Source organism: Ipomoea nil, unplaced genomic scaffold, assembly GCF_001879475.1.
Source record: "Ipomoea nil cultivar Tokyo-kokei standard unplaced genomic scaffold, Asagao_1.1 scaffold0382, whole genome shotgun sequence".
Taxonomy (NCBI): domain Eukaryota; kingdom Viridiplantae; phylum Streptophyta; class Magnoliopsida; order Solanales; family Convolvulaceae; genus Ipomoea; species Ipomoea nil.
In genome coordinates this window covers 734,837-750,939 of record NW_017616810.1, presented here as the reverse complement: position 1 = coordinate 750,939, position 16,103 = coordinate 734,837, and the positions used below count along the sequence as shown (strand labels likewise).

Sequence of the window (16,103 nt, the reverse complement as noted above, 5' to 3'; positions counted from 1 at the left end):
AACGAAAAACTTGCATTCGATACTCGAAAGTGTGCTATGAGTATATACTAGAGCATACATTCAAGTATTTTGAATTGTTTATACTACTCGATACTATGAATAATACTGATATTGATTCATGTCGTAAAAAAAAATTCTTATTTATTTATTTTGGGTAAAATATTGCACATACATGGAATCCCATTTTCTTTCTCTAAAAGGAGAGTAACACACATGATACATCATGATAAACATGGCCTCCATAGTTTAGGCAATCAACTCTGCTTAGCTTTTTAGACTTCCAAGTTTATTTTTTTTATTTTTTTTATTTTATGATATGATGTCCTTTCCATTATGTCCCTCTTTGTTCTCTATCCCACAGTCCCCCTATCAGCCCTATAAAAATCATGATTTATGATGTTGTGAAATCATTACTTATAATTATTTTTTTTTTTAAAATTATTTTAAATATTTTTTGGGGGTTTAAATTTGTTGATTAAGAATGCAAATTAATCATCACATACCCCCCCTTGCTTGGTGGATGTCAGCTAAGCCATTATCTTCCATCACTCTCTTTCTTCATAGCTGCATCAACTTACTCATTTCACATCCCTCACCTCATCACCACACTCTCTAGCTTGTTCATTATCTATACTTAGAAAATTCAAATTTCTATTCTTCTTTTTCTCTTTGGCTGAATTGGGTGATTAAAGTGGTACCACAGAAGTTCACATCAGCAGTTGCAATCACAATATAATGTAATTTGGAGATAATATGGATTTATTATTGTTAAGTTGGAGTTTAGTGAAAGAGGGGAGAATCTCCCCATCACCTCTTACTTGTACTGTGCTTCTATAATAGATTTACCAAAATATTTATAGTTTGGTTTAAACACAATTTAAGTTATATACACACACACAATAGTTTTTTCTATGCGCAACGCAAAAATAAATGCTCAATATTAGATACTGGTCCCCCCCATCTAATCACTGCTGAGTCACCATGATTTATTCATCGAGTCTGAATGTGAAGGCCAACGAGGAAGTTTTGCCTGTTGTGAGCAAGAATTTTAGTGACAAATGATTACATATAAGTATGGTAGCATTTAATATATATTAACAGGGGTTTAATGATATAAGAGTAATTTTATCTGATAAATATAATATTTGTAGTGTAATTTATAAATGAATAAACATAAACTGCAGACATAAATTAGGAATACTACCATATGTTCACTCTTATAAGTTTATATATATATATATATATATATATATATATATATATATATATATATGGTAATTTAAATTCCAGAGTTTACAGGAATAAAATTACTGAGAATTTCAATTTCAATTATTATTATTGTTGTTATTATTATTATTATTATTATTATAAATCTAAATAATCAAATTCAAATTTTGCTTTTGAAAATTTATGTAACACGCTGTAAATAAACTCTAGAATTGCATAACGAAAACAATAAAATAGATAAGAGAGTTTTGAGAAAACATGTTTGGTTGAGGTTGGCCTATAGATTGACGTTATGTGTTGATAGTAGAAGAAGACACACTATAATCGAAAGTGAAAGCTCAAACATCAATTTTAGGTTAAAAAAAAAAGGAATAATTTTATCTCAAAATTATTTCTTTTTCTTCCTAAAATCCATGGAGGGCATGTGATTCTAATTCCATAAAAATGATGGAATTTCAATTTTACGAAATTGCAATTCTCTTTAACTAAACGAAGGAAATTTGCTTACTTTCGGAATTATATGAGATTAGATGGGAATGAAATTATAATTCTCTCAAACTAAACGTCCGTCAATATATAGAAATTATAATTGGCAAAGCAGGATTTATATATCAGAAGTTGTGTGAATTGACCGGTACTACTATGACTCACAGTCAATATATAGAAGTTATGTATTAACAAAAAGTCAAAAATGTACATATCATCGTTGGCTCATGTGAATGGACCGATACTAGCTAAAATAAGTCACTATAATTGAATTTTCATCCAATTAACATTATATGATGCTGCATCAAGTTTTTGCAATTTTATGTGAGATTTCAATAATTGTGTAAAACCATTGCTAGCCCAACTATAATTGGAGCTTATAATGGCCCAAGCTCATAATGGAGGGAATAATATAATACTATATTACAATACTCCTTGGCCCAATTCATTTTGGACCAAAAGCTCTTACAAAAGGTAACTTAGCCCATCCTAAAGTATTTGTATTAGTACAAGAGTGGAGGAATTCATCAATCTATATTGCTATATGGCAAATTAGTAGTTGTACCCGTGTGATGCACGGACATATGATATAGACAAAAATTAATCGTAGTGTAATAAAAAAAAAGAATAGTATATGTAATAATTATTGAAAAATGATTAACATTGCAATTATATTACGCATTATTGAAAACTTCTTTGTATATGACATTTGTAGTCGTACTTACAATACATTATCCCCAACATAGAAAACGTGTTTTCATCAATTGCTGCAAAATTATCATCTTGAGTTTGCAATAAATGTGAGGTGGTATGCATATCTCAGAATTACCATCAACTATATTACCGATGGTTCCATCACCAATATTAGTAATTGAACAAATTGCACTTTTGGTCCTGTGACTATTGGGATACTGACAATTTGAGTACGTGACTTTCAAAACTCTCAATTTAAACCTTTAACTACGCAATTATTAGCAGATTTGGTCCTGCCGGCCAAATTGCCGACCAATTTTGACCGGAAAAATGTAATTCTTTTAAAATTATTTATTTATAAGGGCAAAATGGTCATTTAACGTCATTTCTCCTTCTTCCTCATTGTTATTCCTATTTACAGAGCTGGAGTTGTCAACTCTTGCGAGTAGGTTGACTGTAGTTACTGGTTGGGGTCTCTTGTCAGCAATCTTACCTAACTTAGCTCTTCCATCTTTCCTAATTTTTCATTTTTCAGTTTCTCCTACAGAATTTGTTCAACGGATAACCCCCATTCATCTTCTAAAATTCGATTAATAAAGATATCAGAGAAGAAGCAAAACGAACACGGGCACGTACCATTAACGTCATGTGTTCTAAACTACGAAGTATATTTTAATCATAGGAAGTAATTGACAGTTCACATTACATCGCCATAGTAATCTGTAAAAGATTGATGCTGGAGAGTACATAAGAAAGGAATCTATAAATGTTGTGCGCAATATTTACTTGAAGTTAAACAAAAGGGGAGAAAGAGAGACAAATTAGAGATACAATAATATGTTTGTTGAATGGAAGCATATATCCCCGCCGGCCGACCGGCCGCTTTGATTTAGCAGGAGGCAGGAGGAGCTCTGTAATATGCCGGAACAGTCGCCGGGAAGAACATCTGCCTAACTCCTTCTGCCTTGATGATGGGGGGGAGGATGATGGCCGATGCACTCTGTAAATATTTCATTTTCATCACACAGGTTAAAATCCAAGGAAAGTGGGGAAAGAAAGAATGAGAGATTGAAATACGAGGGCGCACCGAAATTAATCTTGCTCTGATCCACATGCGTTTCGGGGAAATGGGGATTTGCTTTTCAGCAGACGCAAGAGGGAGAAATGACATTAAATGACCATTTTGCCCTTATAAATAAATAATTTTAAAAGAATTACATTTTTCCGGCCAAAATTGGCCGGCAATTTGGCCGGCAGGACCAAATCTGCTAATAATTGCGTAGTTAAAGGTTTAAATTGAGAGTTTTGAAAGTTACGTACTCAAATTGTCAGTACCCTAATAGTCACAGGACCAAAAGTGCAATTTGTTCTTAGTAATTCACTTTGTAAAATTTTTAAGTTCATAAAAAATCATCACCATAATTTATCCTTTGCAAACGTAAAATTTTATGTTAGCTTGAGTACCTTACAACTCATCTAAAGGTAAAAAAAAAAAAAAAAAAAAAATAATAATAATAAATAAAAATAAAAATAAAAATAAAATTTTTTGCCCCAACAATATCTTGTGTTATTCTCTTTGAAATTACTGAGAGTATTTGACAAAAATCTCTATAAAAAAACAGATGCATTCCGACCAAAAGTCATATAATAGCTACATGATTTTTTGAAGCATAACAAATCTATCATTGTTTTGAACAACACTTCGAAGCAATATTTATGCATCATTGGAGCTTCACCTGAAATTATCAACTTGCACTGCACAATTAACTCTGCTAATTGACTCGGTTGTTTTATGTTACATGTGGATTTTTCTGTTATACAAATAGCTATTGCAAATTGAGAATATAATGTGTAGTTCTTCCACCAGGTAGTAACAAAGATACTGAGAAAATTTCAATTTTGGTTCACTGACTATTGAGGTTGTGTTAATTGCAACACTTGACTTTCAAAAATGTTAATGTAGTACCTTGACTATGCAATTTCTTTCAATTTTGGTCACTCCGATCTCCGGCCAAATTACCGGTCAAATATCACCGGAAATTTTTAATAGGTCAAATAATGAGGGCTTTTTTGGTCATTTTACTTTTTCCCTTTCTTCCCCGGCGAGACCCCGACGAGAAACTCCATTTCCGGCGAGTTTCATACATAAGAATTTTTCCTTTGATGTGTAGTTCCATAGAAAATCACAATGCTATTCCATCTGTTTTGAAGCCCTACGGCCATTTATATGATATTTATCCTAAAACTTGGTTTTATGTAGTTTATAATTTCATATTTTCTGTGATGAGTTGCTGTTTTTGTTTTTTTGTGTTTGTTTTTTTTTTTGAAAATGGGTTGCTAGTTTTTAGTTTTAGGTTTTATTATTATTTGTTTGGGTGTCTGCCTCTATCTCCTTTGTCAACCTTAAAGTGTGCAATCATGGAAGCCGAGCACCATATATGAGAACCAGTTTTACCTTTATTTTACAAATGTGGTTCAGTTTTTTGATTTGCTGCCTCATTGACTCCATGATGATCCTTCACAAATGTGGTGGAAGAGGACCGAGGTGCATACTGTCAAGCAAGGTAAAATCTTCATATTGTATTTTTTTTAAAGGGTGAAATCCTCCATATTGCAGCCTATATAATGACCACTCGGATGAGAAGATTTGCATGCATAACACATTAATACTCCTTGCAGAGCAGAAACCTTTCCAAAATTCATTCTTGATACATACTTGTAAGCCAAACTCGCATCTACACAATAGAAAAACTATAATAATTAGTTTAGTGAGAAAATGTGAGGACATCTGACGGAGGACATCTAACTATAGCAATGGCTGCCTATTCATGATGAGGTAAACATACCTTATTTATTATCTTTTTAATTGTAAGCTGTATTATTTGTGAAAAATTTCTATAAAATGTTTTTATTTTATTTTATTCTATTAGGGTACATACATTTTTCGAAGGATAGATACAGTGAATGGAGTGGAGTGATTTTGGAATTGAACTCAAGTAGGATCAAAACAGTTTGAAGTAATTCTTTTAATGTAAAGGAAGCAGGTAATTCAATAGGTTGGAAAGAAACGCATTTACATAAAAAATTATATATTAAACAAACATTTTATTTTATAAATCAGTTTATTGTTTACTGAAATAAAAAAAATTAGGTTATTGGTTTAAAAAAATGAGATTAATCTACTTTTTATACTTACAATTTTATTGAAAACGAAAAAACTTAAATATTTATGATTTATTACAATTTGATTGTTCATTCTAATACACAGTTTTGAGAGAAATAGTTATTAGATCAGTTACTGAATTTTTGTTTTTAAAAATTTAAATCAGTCTTTAAATTAAAAGACTGTGCAAGCACAATACTTGCGCAGAGATGGAAAAATTTAAACAAATAATTATGAAACTGATATAAAGTAATTAGAAAAATAATGTATTTTTTATCTTCGTTGAAAACAAAAAAGTTAACTCGAAGAATTTTATCTCACTGAATATTTTTTTAATTCTATTACATATTTGGTGGAGTTTGTAAAGTAATCTGTAAAATATAACAAATAATATGAAACTGATATAAAGTAATTAGAAAAATTATGTATTTTTTATTTTCATTGAAAACAAAAAAGTTAACTTGAAGAATTTTATCTCATCGAATATTTTTGTAATTGTATTATAGATTTGGTCGCGTTTGTAAAGTAATCTGTAAAATAAAACAGAACATATTTCAAAAGTGATTCTGATTATGGTAATTGATTTCACGAGTACTTGATTTTGTTAAAGATATAAAAAAAAAATGTCTAATTGAGGTAGAACTATGACCAAAACAAAGTGAGTAAACACAGATTCTGTAAAATGATGATCTAAATTGCAGATTAAATATAAAAACATAAGAAATGGAGAAATTGACTTAGCTTTTTGTATGTTCGAATTTTTTGGAGTTGTTTATTTATGTTTAGTCATAGCGTCTAATCTAACACCGGAGAATTCAATAGAATGGAAGATGATAGGAGAATATTAAAAAGAATCGCAACAAATCGGAAGAAAAAGGGAGGGATCAGAAAGAATCGTACTGAAGAAGATGTGTCGCCCCGTCGCGATCTGCAGAGGGGAATGCAATGACACTCAAATGGGTTAAAAGTCTTGATATGTGATGATAATGAGAATTTTGTAATTACGACTAAAAATGGTGTATATTCAGAAATCTTTAATAATTTGTATTTTTTGAAAAATAATAATTTGTACTTTCTTTATCGTTTTGATAATATTATTCATCTAGCTAATTTATTTTAATTTCGAATATTTTCAGTTGTATTTCTATAATTAGACTTATATTATATTAGTTTTATATTATGTCCTAATACAATTTATATTAATTAATTTTTGAAACTCTTCATTATTCAATGTGTATTGTTATTTGTATTACCAATGTATGTTAATAGCCGTGATTAATAGTGATGGACTGATGGAAGAATCCCTAGGCTGCATCATTTAATTATACTACCTGACTGTTCAGTCTCCAATAACAACCAATTAATGTATTTTCTTCAAATAGGATTTGAACTAAATATACAGACTGAAATCATTATAAATACATGTAAAGAGAATACTTTCAGGGTTTTGACTTGGTTTCATATTACAGTTGGGCAGAAAGTATGATGTAATGGGTAAGTGTATTTAATTTGGATTATATATATATATATATATATATATATATATATATATATATATATATATATATATATATATATATATATATATATATATATATATATATACACGCACAAAATATTGATGTTACTCATTTAAAAAATAGATTTTGATACAAAATATGTTATATTTAAAGTTTAATCTGTTGAATATATTATATTTAACTGCATTAGAAAGATAATAGTGGTACTGGGTATTAATTGTATAGTATTAGCATGTATATCGCTTTATGTTTTTTTTTGTTTGTTTAAGTATTCTTTGTGTTTGTTATAACAATTGGGTTAATGATTTCTTTACTTTTTTTTTTTTTTTTTTTTTTTTTTTACTTTTTATACTCTAAACAAGTTAAATTATTTATGATCTACATTAATTTATTTAATTTCAAGTCATTTTTGAGAATTTAAAAATAAAAAATGAAATAATATAATTTTTTGAATGCTACTAGCATCTATTACATTGTAGTATCTGTTCATATACTTTCTCAACCTACTAAAACACAAAGAACTAATAACACCTCCATTGAGGCTCGAACTTACAACCTTCCAAATGAAAGTTCAACCCGGGTACCATTAGACCACATAGTCCTGGTGATGAAATAATATAATAAACCAACTATTACAGTATTACTTTAACCAACCATTTGATTGATTTCTGCATTATTTGTATGAAAAAAAAATATTGTTATACATCTTTTTTACATTGAAAAAAATAATATAAGCAAGTTATATTGCATACGTTATATTATTTTTGAACTTTATATCCATAATTATGAATAGTTTTAGAAACGGTCCCAATATTTTACTTCTTACATATTATGCATTTTTGGGCTCAGAAAATGAAAATATCCAAGGACAGTCAATTTATTTGCATGAGCATATGGTTATCGGTAATCGCATCAATTCTCAAAATGATGACATGCCAATTCAAGGTGTACAATTGAACACTCTGACAAGCAATGAGTATCCAAATGGTCTCAAAATTTTTAACATGTGGCGACTCTACTTTTTGTTTGAACACTACACAAAATGTAATTTACAAATAAATTTTCAATAATTTGTAATACTTTTGAATTTTCAATATCATAACCTATTTTTAATAGTATTCTGTATTTATGTAATACTAATTTTACATCTTACAATGCATTCGGTTTTCAAAAAATATTTATACTTCAATTATAATAAGACTAAGAATATACATCTTACAATATTTCTAATTTTTAGTCCGTGCATCGCACGGGTGAAATACTAGTTAAGCCAAATACTCTAAGCTCAAAACGACACAGTTTCGCTTAGGCGGGAAATGATGTGGCAAAAAAGTTTTTGCTATTATATAGAGTAAGATAAGATAAGATAAGATTATATACAATGTTACGTGGACATAACAAAAAGTATATTTTTAATATAGTAAATATACATTATTTATGTACTGAATGTACATTATACAATATAATGTACACTCAGAACAAAAGTAATGTACATTCCTGTTGGTTTTTGGGTTTTCGGGCCCAATGAGGTCCAACACAACCTTTGGCTGGAGGATACACCTTTCATAATAAGGCTACTAAAATAGAAGAAATATGACTCGATGATTTTTACATGGAAACCGAAAGGTGAAAACCACGGGCCTTTTTGGGCGGTGCCAAGCCTAATTCCACTATGTATTTTGTAGGTGTCTTTGTACATGTTGTATGGCTATTTTGTATATAGAGATGGAGTATGCTTCTTTTGGTAGAATGGAGTCTTCTTGATAACCTTCTTGTTGTGTATGTGAAATTGCCTTCTCTTGGGAGAGTGGTGTAGTATTCTATGAGAGAAAGGATGGTGAGTGGGAGGATAATATTTGGGAGAGTCCTCCCATGTGTGTAGGTGAATGAGTGGATGATCCCACTTTCTTCTTGTCTTCGTGAATGAGTGGATGATCCCCCCTTTTCTTCTTGTCTTCTCCTTTTATAGCTAGCCCATCCCCAAAAGTGTCCGTTGGACCATTTAGTAGGGTAGTTAATAGGTATTAACTTGGTTATTAGTGGGGTAATAAGTGGGAGACTTAATAGGTAGCCTTTATTTGGGGGGTTATGGATGAGGTAGATAAATAGGACTTTTAAGGGTAGATAATTAGGAATAACGGCTAGTTAGTCCGACCCTCTACCCGTGCCGACCTCCTGGTCGAGCCGACTTCTCGGTTTGGCTCGTATCTCTTTTGGGCTTGCTCCATTTTCTTCTTGGGCTTCCCTTCTTTGTCTGGGCTTTATCTCTTTTCTTCTTGGGCCCCGAGCCCACGGGGTTCACACCCCATCAATCCCCTGAATACATTGTACATTATTTTTGTACTGAATATACATTAGTTTTGTACTGAATGTACATTATTTTACAGTAGACAAAATATGGTCCATACAACTTGTATAGACCATGGTCCACATAATAATGATTGGTTCTCAACTCAGCAGATCAGATCTATGCCAAATTTGTCTACCCAAAAAAAAAAAAAAAAATCTATGCCACATTTTGAAGTGTACCAATTTGCTTACAGTGGAAATGGTAGAAACAAGTATTGTTGGTGAGCCATTTAGGATTACCCAGAAACTAAACATCTGTCTTGCATTGGCTTCTTTAGTCTCATACTTTCTAGCCAGAGAAAATATCTGGGCTGACCTGGAATCTCCACAGGAACAACATCACCACATGGATTAGCATGTTTTGATACAGTTTCAAACCTTGATTCTCCTGTATTCACTTGCTGCTCCTCGACGTACCAAATTTTGATCCCCAGCTCCTTGAATCTTAGCGCTCCAACTACTTGCACCAAAACCATCAAGAAATCTCCACTTTGCAACTGATTCCCCAAATTCCAATGACTTAAACACATCATACCTTCCTTACCATTTGGAATTCCAAAATACGGTGTCTGCAGCCTCCAGCTAACGAGCTTGGTCTTGTTATCAATTTGAATGGATGGACCAATCACAGTAAATTCAGCTTCTTTATCATCTGAGCACAAATACACCACACAGAAACTCAAACCTTGGATCCTGTAGTTGTCAATTGCAGGCAATGTAAAAGAAGATTTCCGACTCGTAAAGGTGAACTTAGAGTTGAACCAGCTAGGAATGCAATCACCAGGAAGAAAAGTCGTGAAGATGCCCGGTTGATATAATATCTGAAAAAGATAAAGAGTCATACAGACATAACATAATTAGAAAGCAGATACACTAGAAATATAGAGTTGTAGGTACACAGAAACAAAGATTGGGTGGGAAGTACACCTGAGGAGAAAGTTTCAAACATGGCAATTTAGCCAAGTATCTGGATCTTATCTTGACCATAATATTTCTAATAGTTGCCAAATTTGACAACCCTAGAATGCCACATATATCGGTATTGACATTTTCTAGAGGTTCCAGTTTGAAATAGCCTTCTATTTCAGCTAATATCTTACAGCCTCGACAGAACATGCGAAAACCTTCTTCCAGTTCTGCTTGGTAAGATATTTTTTCCAATGACATACAATCATCTGCATTCAACCTTTTTGATATATGAGGCAACCCGATGAGTGACTTGAGCCTTGGGCACGAGGTAAACTTAAGATTTCGCAGCCCTCTAAGGCATCTGATGCTTTCTGGAAGACTGCAAACTAGATTATTGCTCAGGTCCAAGCTCTCCAGCATGGAGAGGTTACTGAAAGCAATTGGAAACTTATCATCAGATAGATTGCATTTTGCAAGACTTAAATGCACTAAAGAACCGGGCAAATCAATGTGAGAAATTTTAGGACATATGTTCCGCTTTCCAACTAAGGACCATAAAAATGAATATGGTGAGTGCCATGGATGGACTCCCGACCTAGAGACAACTTGATTCATTGCAATTCCATCTGCATGCAGCACTTTCAGCGAATCAATTTTTTCTAAGTTGGTTGGCCAGTCAAGATTAGAGCAACCAGAAATAACAAGAGTTTCAAGACATTTTAGTGAGCACATGCTCTCTGGAAGCCTTCTCAAATTTTTGCAGCCTTTCACATTCAAAAGAACAAGTCCTTTCAGGCATCCGATTGTTTCATGAATCTCGATTAAACTTGTAGAGTATTTAAGTATCAGCTTTTCAAGACTGGGGACTCCCAAAAAATTTGGTGTTCTTGTGAGCTTATAGGAGTGGCTGAGATCCAGAATCTTTAGAAATCTGAGAAACTAAGGCATCAAAGAAAGAAAAGAAAACATAGTAAGATGTCACTTAATGAAGTTGTCAAGTACTTGAGGTAATGTGTCAGAGGCATATATTATACCCTGGATCCTTTCCAAACTTGTTTGAAGCTGTTGTAGCGCAGATCCAGTGCAATAAGGCTTTCCAGTGGAAAATCACTTGGTATTGATTCCAACTCCAGTCCATGCCAACACAACCATCTCAATCTTTTAGGAAACTGTTCATAGCTTCCAATTAATTTAGCAGAGTTGATTTGAAGAAATTTTAATCTTTGCATTTTTAAGAAAGCATCACTTGTGAAGATTAGCACATTTGAAGCTTCTGCACAATCCCTTGAATGCCAAAAGAAGCCATACTGACTTTTCTTTGACAAATGTTCTTCAGATTTCCCTAGAAACTCTGCAAGTTTGCGTTTTTTGCCATAATTCATATTGATGGTTTCTTTGGCTGATTCATTTGCCTCGAGCATTTGCATTTCAAGTTTGATTCCTTCAACCCTTTCAGTGCCCTTAAAAAGAAAACATATTAGATTGTTGAAGATAGACTGGGCACACATTTAAAAGAAAAAAACAGAGATTGAAGAATGCTCTCCTTACGGTTTTCTCTGTTAACACATAAAATGAATCCTTAGGATGCCAAATATGACTGCGCTTTCCAGGCTCTTTTGGTGATTCTTGACGAACAATTTCCCTTCCCATATCTTGAACCAATTGATGCATGCTAAGTTTGTTATGCTCACCAATCGCCAACAGATTTCTCTCGATAAGATTTTGGACCCCAATTCCCCCATGAAGGTCACAACTATCTAGTACTGCAATTGCAAAATCTCTATCTTTTCCAACAAAAAAACAGGCAAGATGAAGGAATATATTTCTATCATCATCATCTTGTAAAGAGTCATAACTTAGTCTTAGTTTATCAAGGATTCTATTATTAGGAATGGCTTCCAATTTTTTAATAGTACTTTCCCACACATCAAGATGTTTCCCCGCAAGAGAAGATCCCAAAATTTCAAGAGCCAATGGCAGTCCATCACATCGTTCCACCACCTTCATTGAATAATCTACATATTCATCGATAGGGTGAGCTTGACCAAACGTATGCCAACAAAAGAGCTCAAGAGATTCATCTACAAGCATACTTTCAACTTTGTATACCTTACAAGTCTCATGACTTAATAAACGTTCTTTCCTTGTAGTCACAATGATTTTACTCCCTGGATAAAACCAATCTCTTATTCCAAATAAATCCTTTAACTGCTCTGGTTGATCCACATCGTCTAGTACCAGGAGGATTTTTTTACTACTTATGGCAGCTCTGATTCTCCTTATCCCTTCATCAACGCTGGATATTTGTTCTTCTTTCCTCTTAAAAATGTCAGAAAGAAGATTTCTCTGCAGCATAACCATACCATTCTGTTTCTTTGAAACTTCTCCAACATTTGCCAGGAAGCTACTTCCTTCAAACTTATCACAGTTTGTAATATACACGAATCTGGAAATGGTTGTCTTCCCTATCCCACCCATTCCACACATCACAAGTATGTCAACATCATTCGATCCATCTTGTACCCACAAATTGATATCATCAGCACGACTACGGATTCCAATCAGGTAAGGGGCAATGCTGTGAACAGTTCTATTCACTTTATCCGTAATCACTTTAAGGATTTTTTGAATAAATTTTGATTCATTCCTGAAATCATAAAAATTAGAATTCTTTATAATCAAAACTGATAGGAAAGTTAGGTCATTAGGGATTGGAGGAAACAATAGTTACATCAACCTCTGAGCTTACAGCTAGAGCCTTGACCACTAAACCGAAACTTGAAATCCAGGGCACATTTTAGGTTTGTTTCTCTAGTCTTCCTGGATAGTATGAGAACTACAAAGATAATCAAACTCACATTTTGTGTTATTTCCTGTCAACCATATTTTCAAATCTAGTGATCATAGGGAGACCCTGTCAAGTTGGTCTGGTTGTTGACATAGTAATCACAAGATTACAAGTTCTACTCCTAGAAGGAGAAGCCTATGGCCTTCTTAGTTTGAGGCAATCAACTATGAACAACCTAGATAGGTTTACCTCCTTGTAGTCCTTTGCCGGCTAGGATACAAGCTGGAATTTAACCCGTGCACGCGGTTTCCCTAGTCACTCAATAAAAAATCTAGTGATTATAGGATCTAGAAGATGGATGGAAATTGATGAACCACAACCAGATTTGCACTCAAAAAGCTTAAAGTCAAACTCAATTGGAAAATAGAGAAACAAAAGTACCATTCTGTATGATTTTGAAAAATCATCCCCCCAATTTGTGCAACTTCTTTGAGTGCACACCTCCAGCCTTTGATCTTCTGAGCCCACTCTTCACCATCCTCACAGTTTTGAGCTACAAACCGCATCTCGTGTCGTTCAAAAGCTTTTGCAAAGCTCCCCATTTGCTTTCCAACATGGGATGGATCAACCTGGTAGAAAACAGGCAAAACAGCGTGCCCACTCCTCCGATTCTCCATTATCACCACAAGTTCATCCAAACACCAGGAAGAAGTAGCATAGTTTTCAGATAAAACAATGATTGAACTCTTGGCTCTATGGATCCCTTTAAGCAATTCCGACTGAATATTTTCTCCCCTCTCAATCTCATTGTCATCCCTAAATGTACGCAACCCGGCATCCACCAACGCCTTGTAAAGCTGATCGGTAAAAGTTCTTCGAGTGTCTTCGCCTCTGAAGCTCAAGAAAACATCGTAGATACACCGCCTACGGAAAGCAGCTGCTTCTTGAGCTAACACAGCGGCCATTTTACAAACACCTTGCCTGCAATTGAGATAACAACTGCTTTGCACCACAATTTGACAATCTTGATTAAGAAACTTCGATCCTCAATGAATTGAAGAGGGAAGTCACAAAAATATTCCCATAACAAACAGAATCTAACTACTTCGTAGTTATCTTTTGCAACTCTTAGTCATGGAGAAAAGAACAATGCTTTCCAGTAGTGCTTGAGCTAAGTTTCAACTTTTGGATTAAAGTTTAGCTCAACTATTCTCAATTACATTTCTAAATCATATGCCAAAATATCCACAATGAACAAAGGCGGTCCAGGTAACCACTCACTACAACCTGACTCGGGGCTCTCCTAATAAGAGTATGAACAGTGCAATTCGCAGATCTTTTAACTAACAAGAATAGATATCACCAAACGTACTAACTATTTCTTTTAACATCATCAATAATAAAATCTAAAGAAAAATGAAAAGATCACCCCATAAATTTTATATCCATAATTCACCTTACAACGTAGACTGGACTATGATTCACAAAGAAGATTGGAACATAATAATGCATTATTACGTATTTTTGAGTTTAGGCCCAGTTTGTATTGTCTTGGATTGGATTGGGCTTCTTGCATTTTTTTTTTTTTTTTTTTAAAAATTTGATTGATAGAGATAATAGGTTTCTTGAGATTATTATATGGTTTCGCAAATTATATCGTGCACTGCGGTGCATAATAGATTACGCAACGAGCTTTCAAACGATGTCATTTTATTTAATGAAAGGAAACGGCACCCGTTTCGCGCCGTTTCACAAAAAGTAATTCTGTTATTCAGTTTCATTTTGTATACACTACAGTTTAATTTCAACACAACTACAATTTTATTTCGATATAACTACAGTTTCATTCGATATTTATACACTTAAATATGTGAAAATATTATTTAATTTTATTTTACATACACTATAGTTTCATTAAAACACAACTACATTATCATTTCGGTATAACTACAGTTTCATTGCACAATATACACTCAAATATGTGAAATGTTATTCAGTTTCATTTTATATACACTACAGTTTCATTTCAACACAATTGCAGTTGCATTTCAATTCAATTGCAATTTCATTTGATAATATAAAAATAATACGTGAGGCCGTGTCAGTATAGATACACTGTAGTTTCAGTTGGTAATTAATACACCAAACATGTGTGTTATGTTAACTGTAACGGCACGCCGTTTCTTTACTTAAAGAAACGGCGCCGTTTTTAGACCGCGTGCTACAAAGCTTTGTGGATCGCGGTCCACAGTATAATTGCTGATGGTTAGACTGTAATTGTTGTTCACATAAAGTTCAAATATCAAATTGCCTATTTTACCCCCAAAAAGATTAAAAGTTAAAGGCTCTTTTATCATAGCTTATTTAAAGAACTTATATCTTATTTTAAGCTACTAATAAGTTATAAGCTCTGTTTGGTAAAAATGAGCTAGTAGTTTAAAATAATAACTTATTTTGAAACGCTACCTTAGATTTAAAAAATAAGCTAGTAGTTTTCTAACTTTTTTTCCATTTTTATCCTTATTATTTTAAATAAATGATCATCTTTTTTACTCTCTCTATTAAAACCCTTTTTGACATTTTCTCTTTCCCTATATTTTTATTCATCCTCTTCCGCAACTCTTCACCGCCCAACAACTCCTTAAAGTTTCAACTCCAATTGTCTTGTTCATAAGTCTATTAATCCTCTGGCGAAATATATATACAGCCTCTCTCCTCCACCGCTTTGCCACCGTCGCTGATTCCCATATGCACTTCATTATGGGATGCTAGATCATGATTATGCTAATAGTTTTATTTCAAAATTTTAAATTTTAATATGTAAACAAACCTATTTAAATTTTATGAAAATGTCTTTTTTAGTCTTTTTACCTTTATCAACTTATCAAAAACTAATTTTATCAAACACTTTTATGCATAATAAAACTAGCTTAATAGCTCTTCAATTTTCACCTTCTAGCTTATAGTT

At 32.9% G+C, this 16,103-nt stretch overlaps 1 protein-coding gene across 2 annotated transcripts; it reads right to left on the bottom strand.

The window, feature by feature from the left end:
* Positions 1-9,598: 9,598 nt before the first annotated feature.
* Positions 9,599-14,422, bottom strand: LOC109171902 (TMV resistance protein N-like). Of its 2 annotated transcripts, XM_019320991.1 has the most exons (6): positions 13,577-13,650; positions 13,085-13,183; positions 11,896-12,994; positions 11,382-11,807; positions 10,366-11,286; positions 9,599-10,259 (listed from the first exon to the last, which is right to left on the bottom strand). In XM_019320991.1, the coding sequence occupies exons 3-6, from the start codon at positions 12,832-12,834 to the stop codon at positions 9,675-9,677; spliced, it is 2,871 nt and encodes a 956-aa protein (XP_019176536.1). In that variant the 5' UTR covers positions 12,835-12,994; positions 13,085-13,183; positions 13,577-13,650; the 3' UTR covers positions 9,599-9,674. The 2 variants fall into 2 exon arrangements, with proteins under 2 accessions (XP_019176536.1, XP_019176535.1); XM_019320990.1 differs by lacking the exon at positions 13,085-13,183 and having other exon boundaries at positions 13,577-14,422.
* Between the last annotated feature and the right edge of the window lie 1,681 nt (positions 14,423-16,103).

Bases quoted from the DNA above. Each gene is read 5' to 3' on its own strand.
- LOC109171902 (XM_019320990.1), bottom strand. From the start codon at position 14,100: ATGGCCGCTGTGTTAGCTCAAGAAGCAGCTGCTTTCCGTAGGCGGTGT. The intron at 12,995-13,576 runs GTACTTTTGTTT...TTATGATTTCAG, and splicing joins TTTCAAAATCATACAGAATG to GAATGAATCAAAATTTATTC. The intron at 10,260-10,365 runs GTGTACTTCCCA...TATCTTTTTCAG, and splicing joins GTTTGAAACTTTCTCCTCAG to ATATTATATCAACCGGGCAT.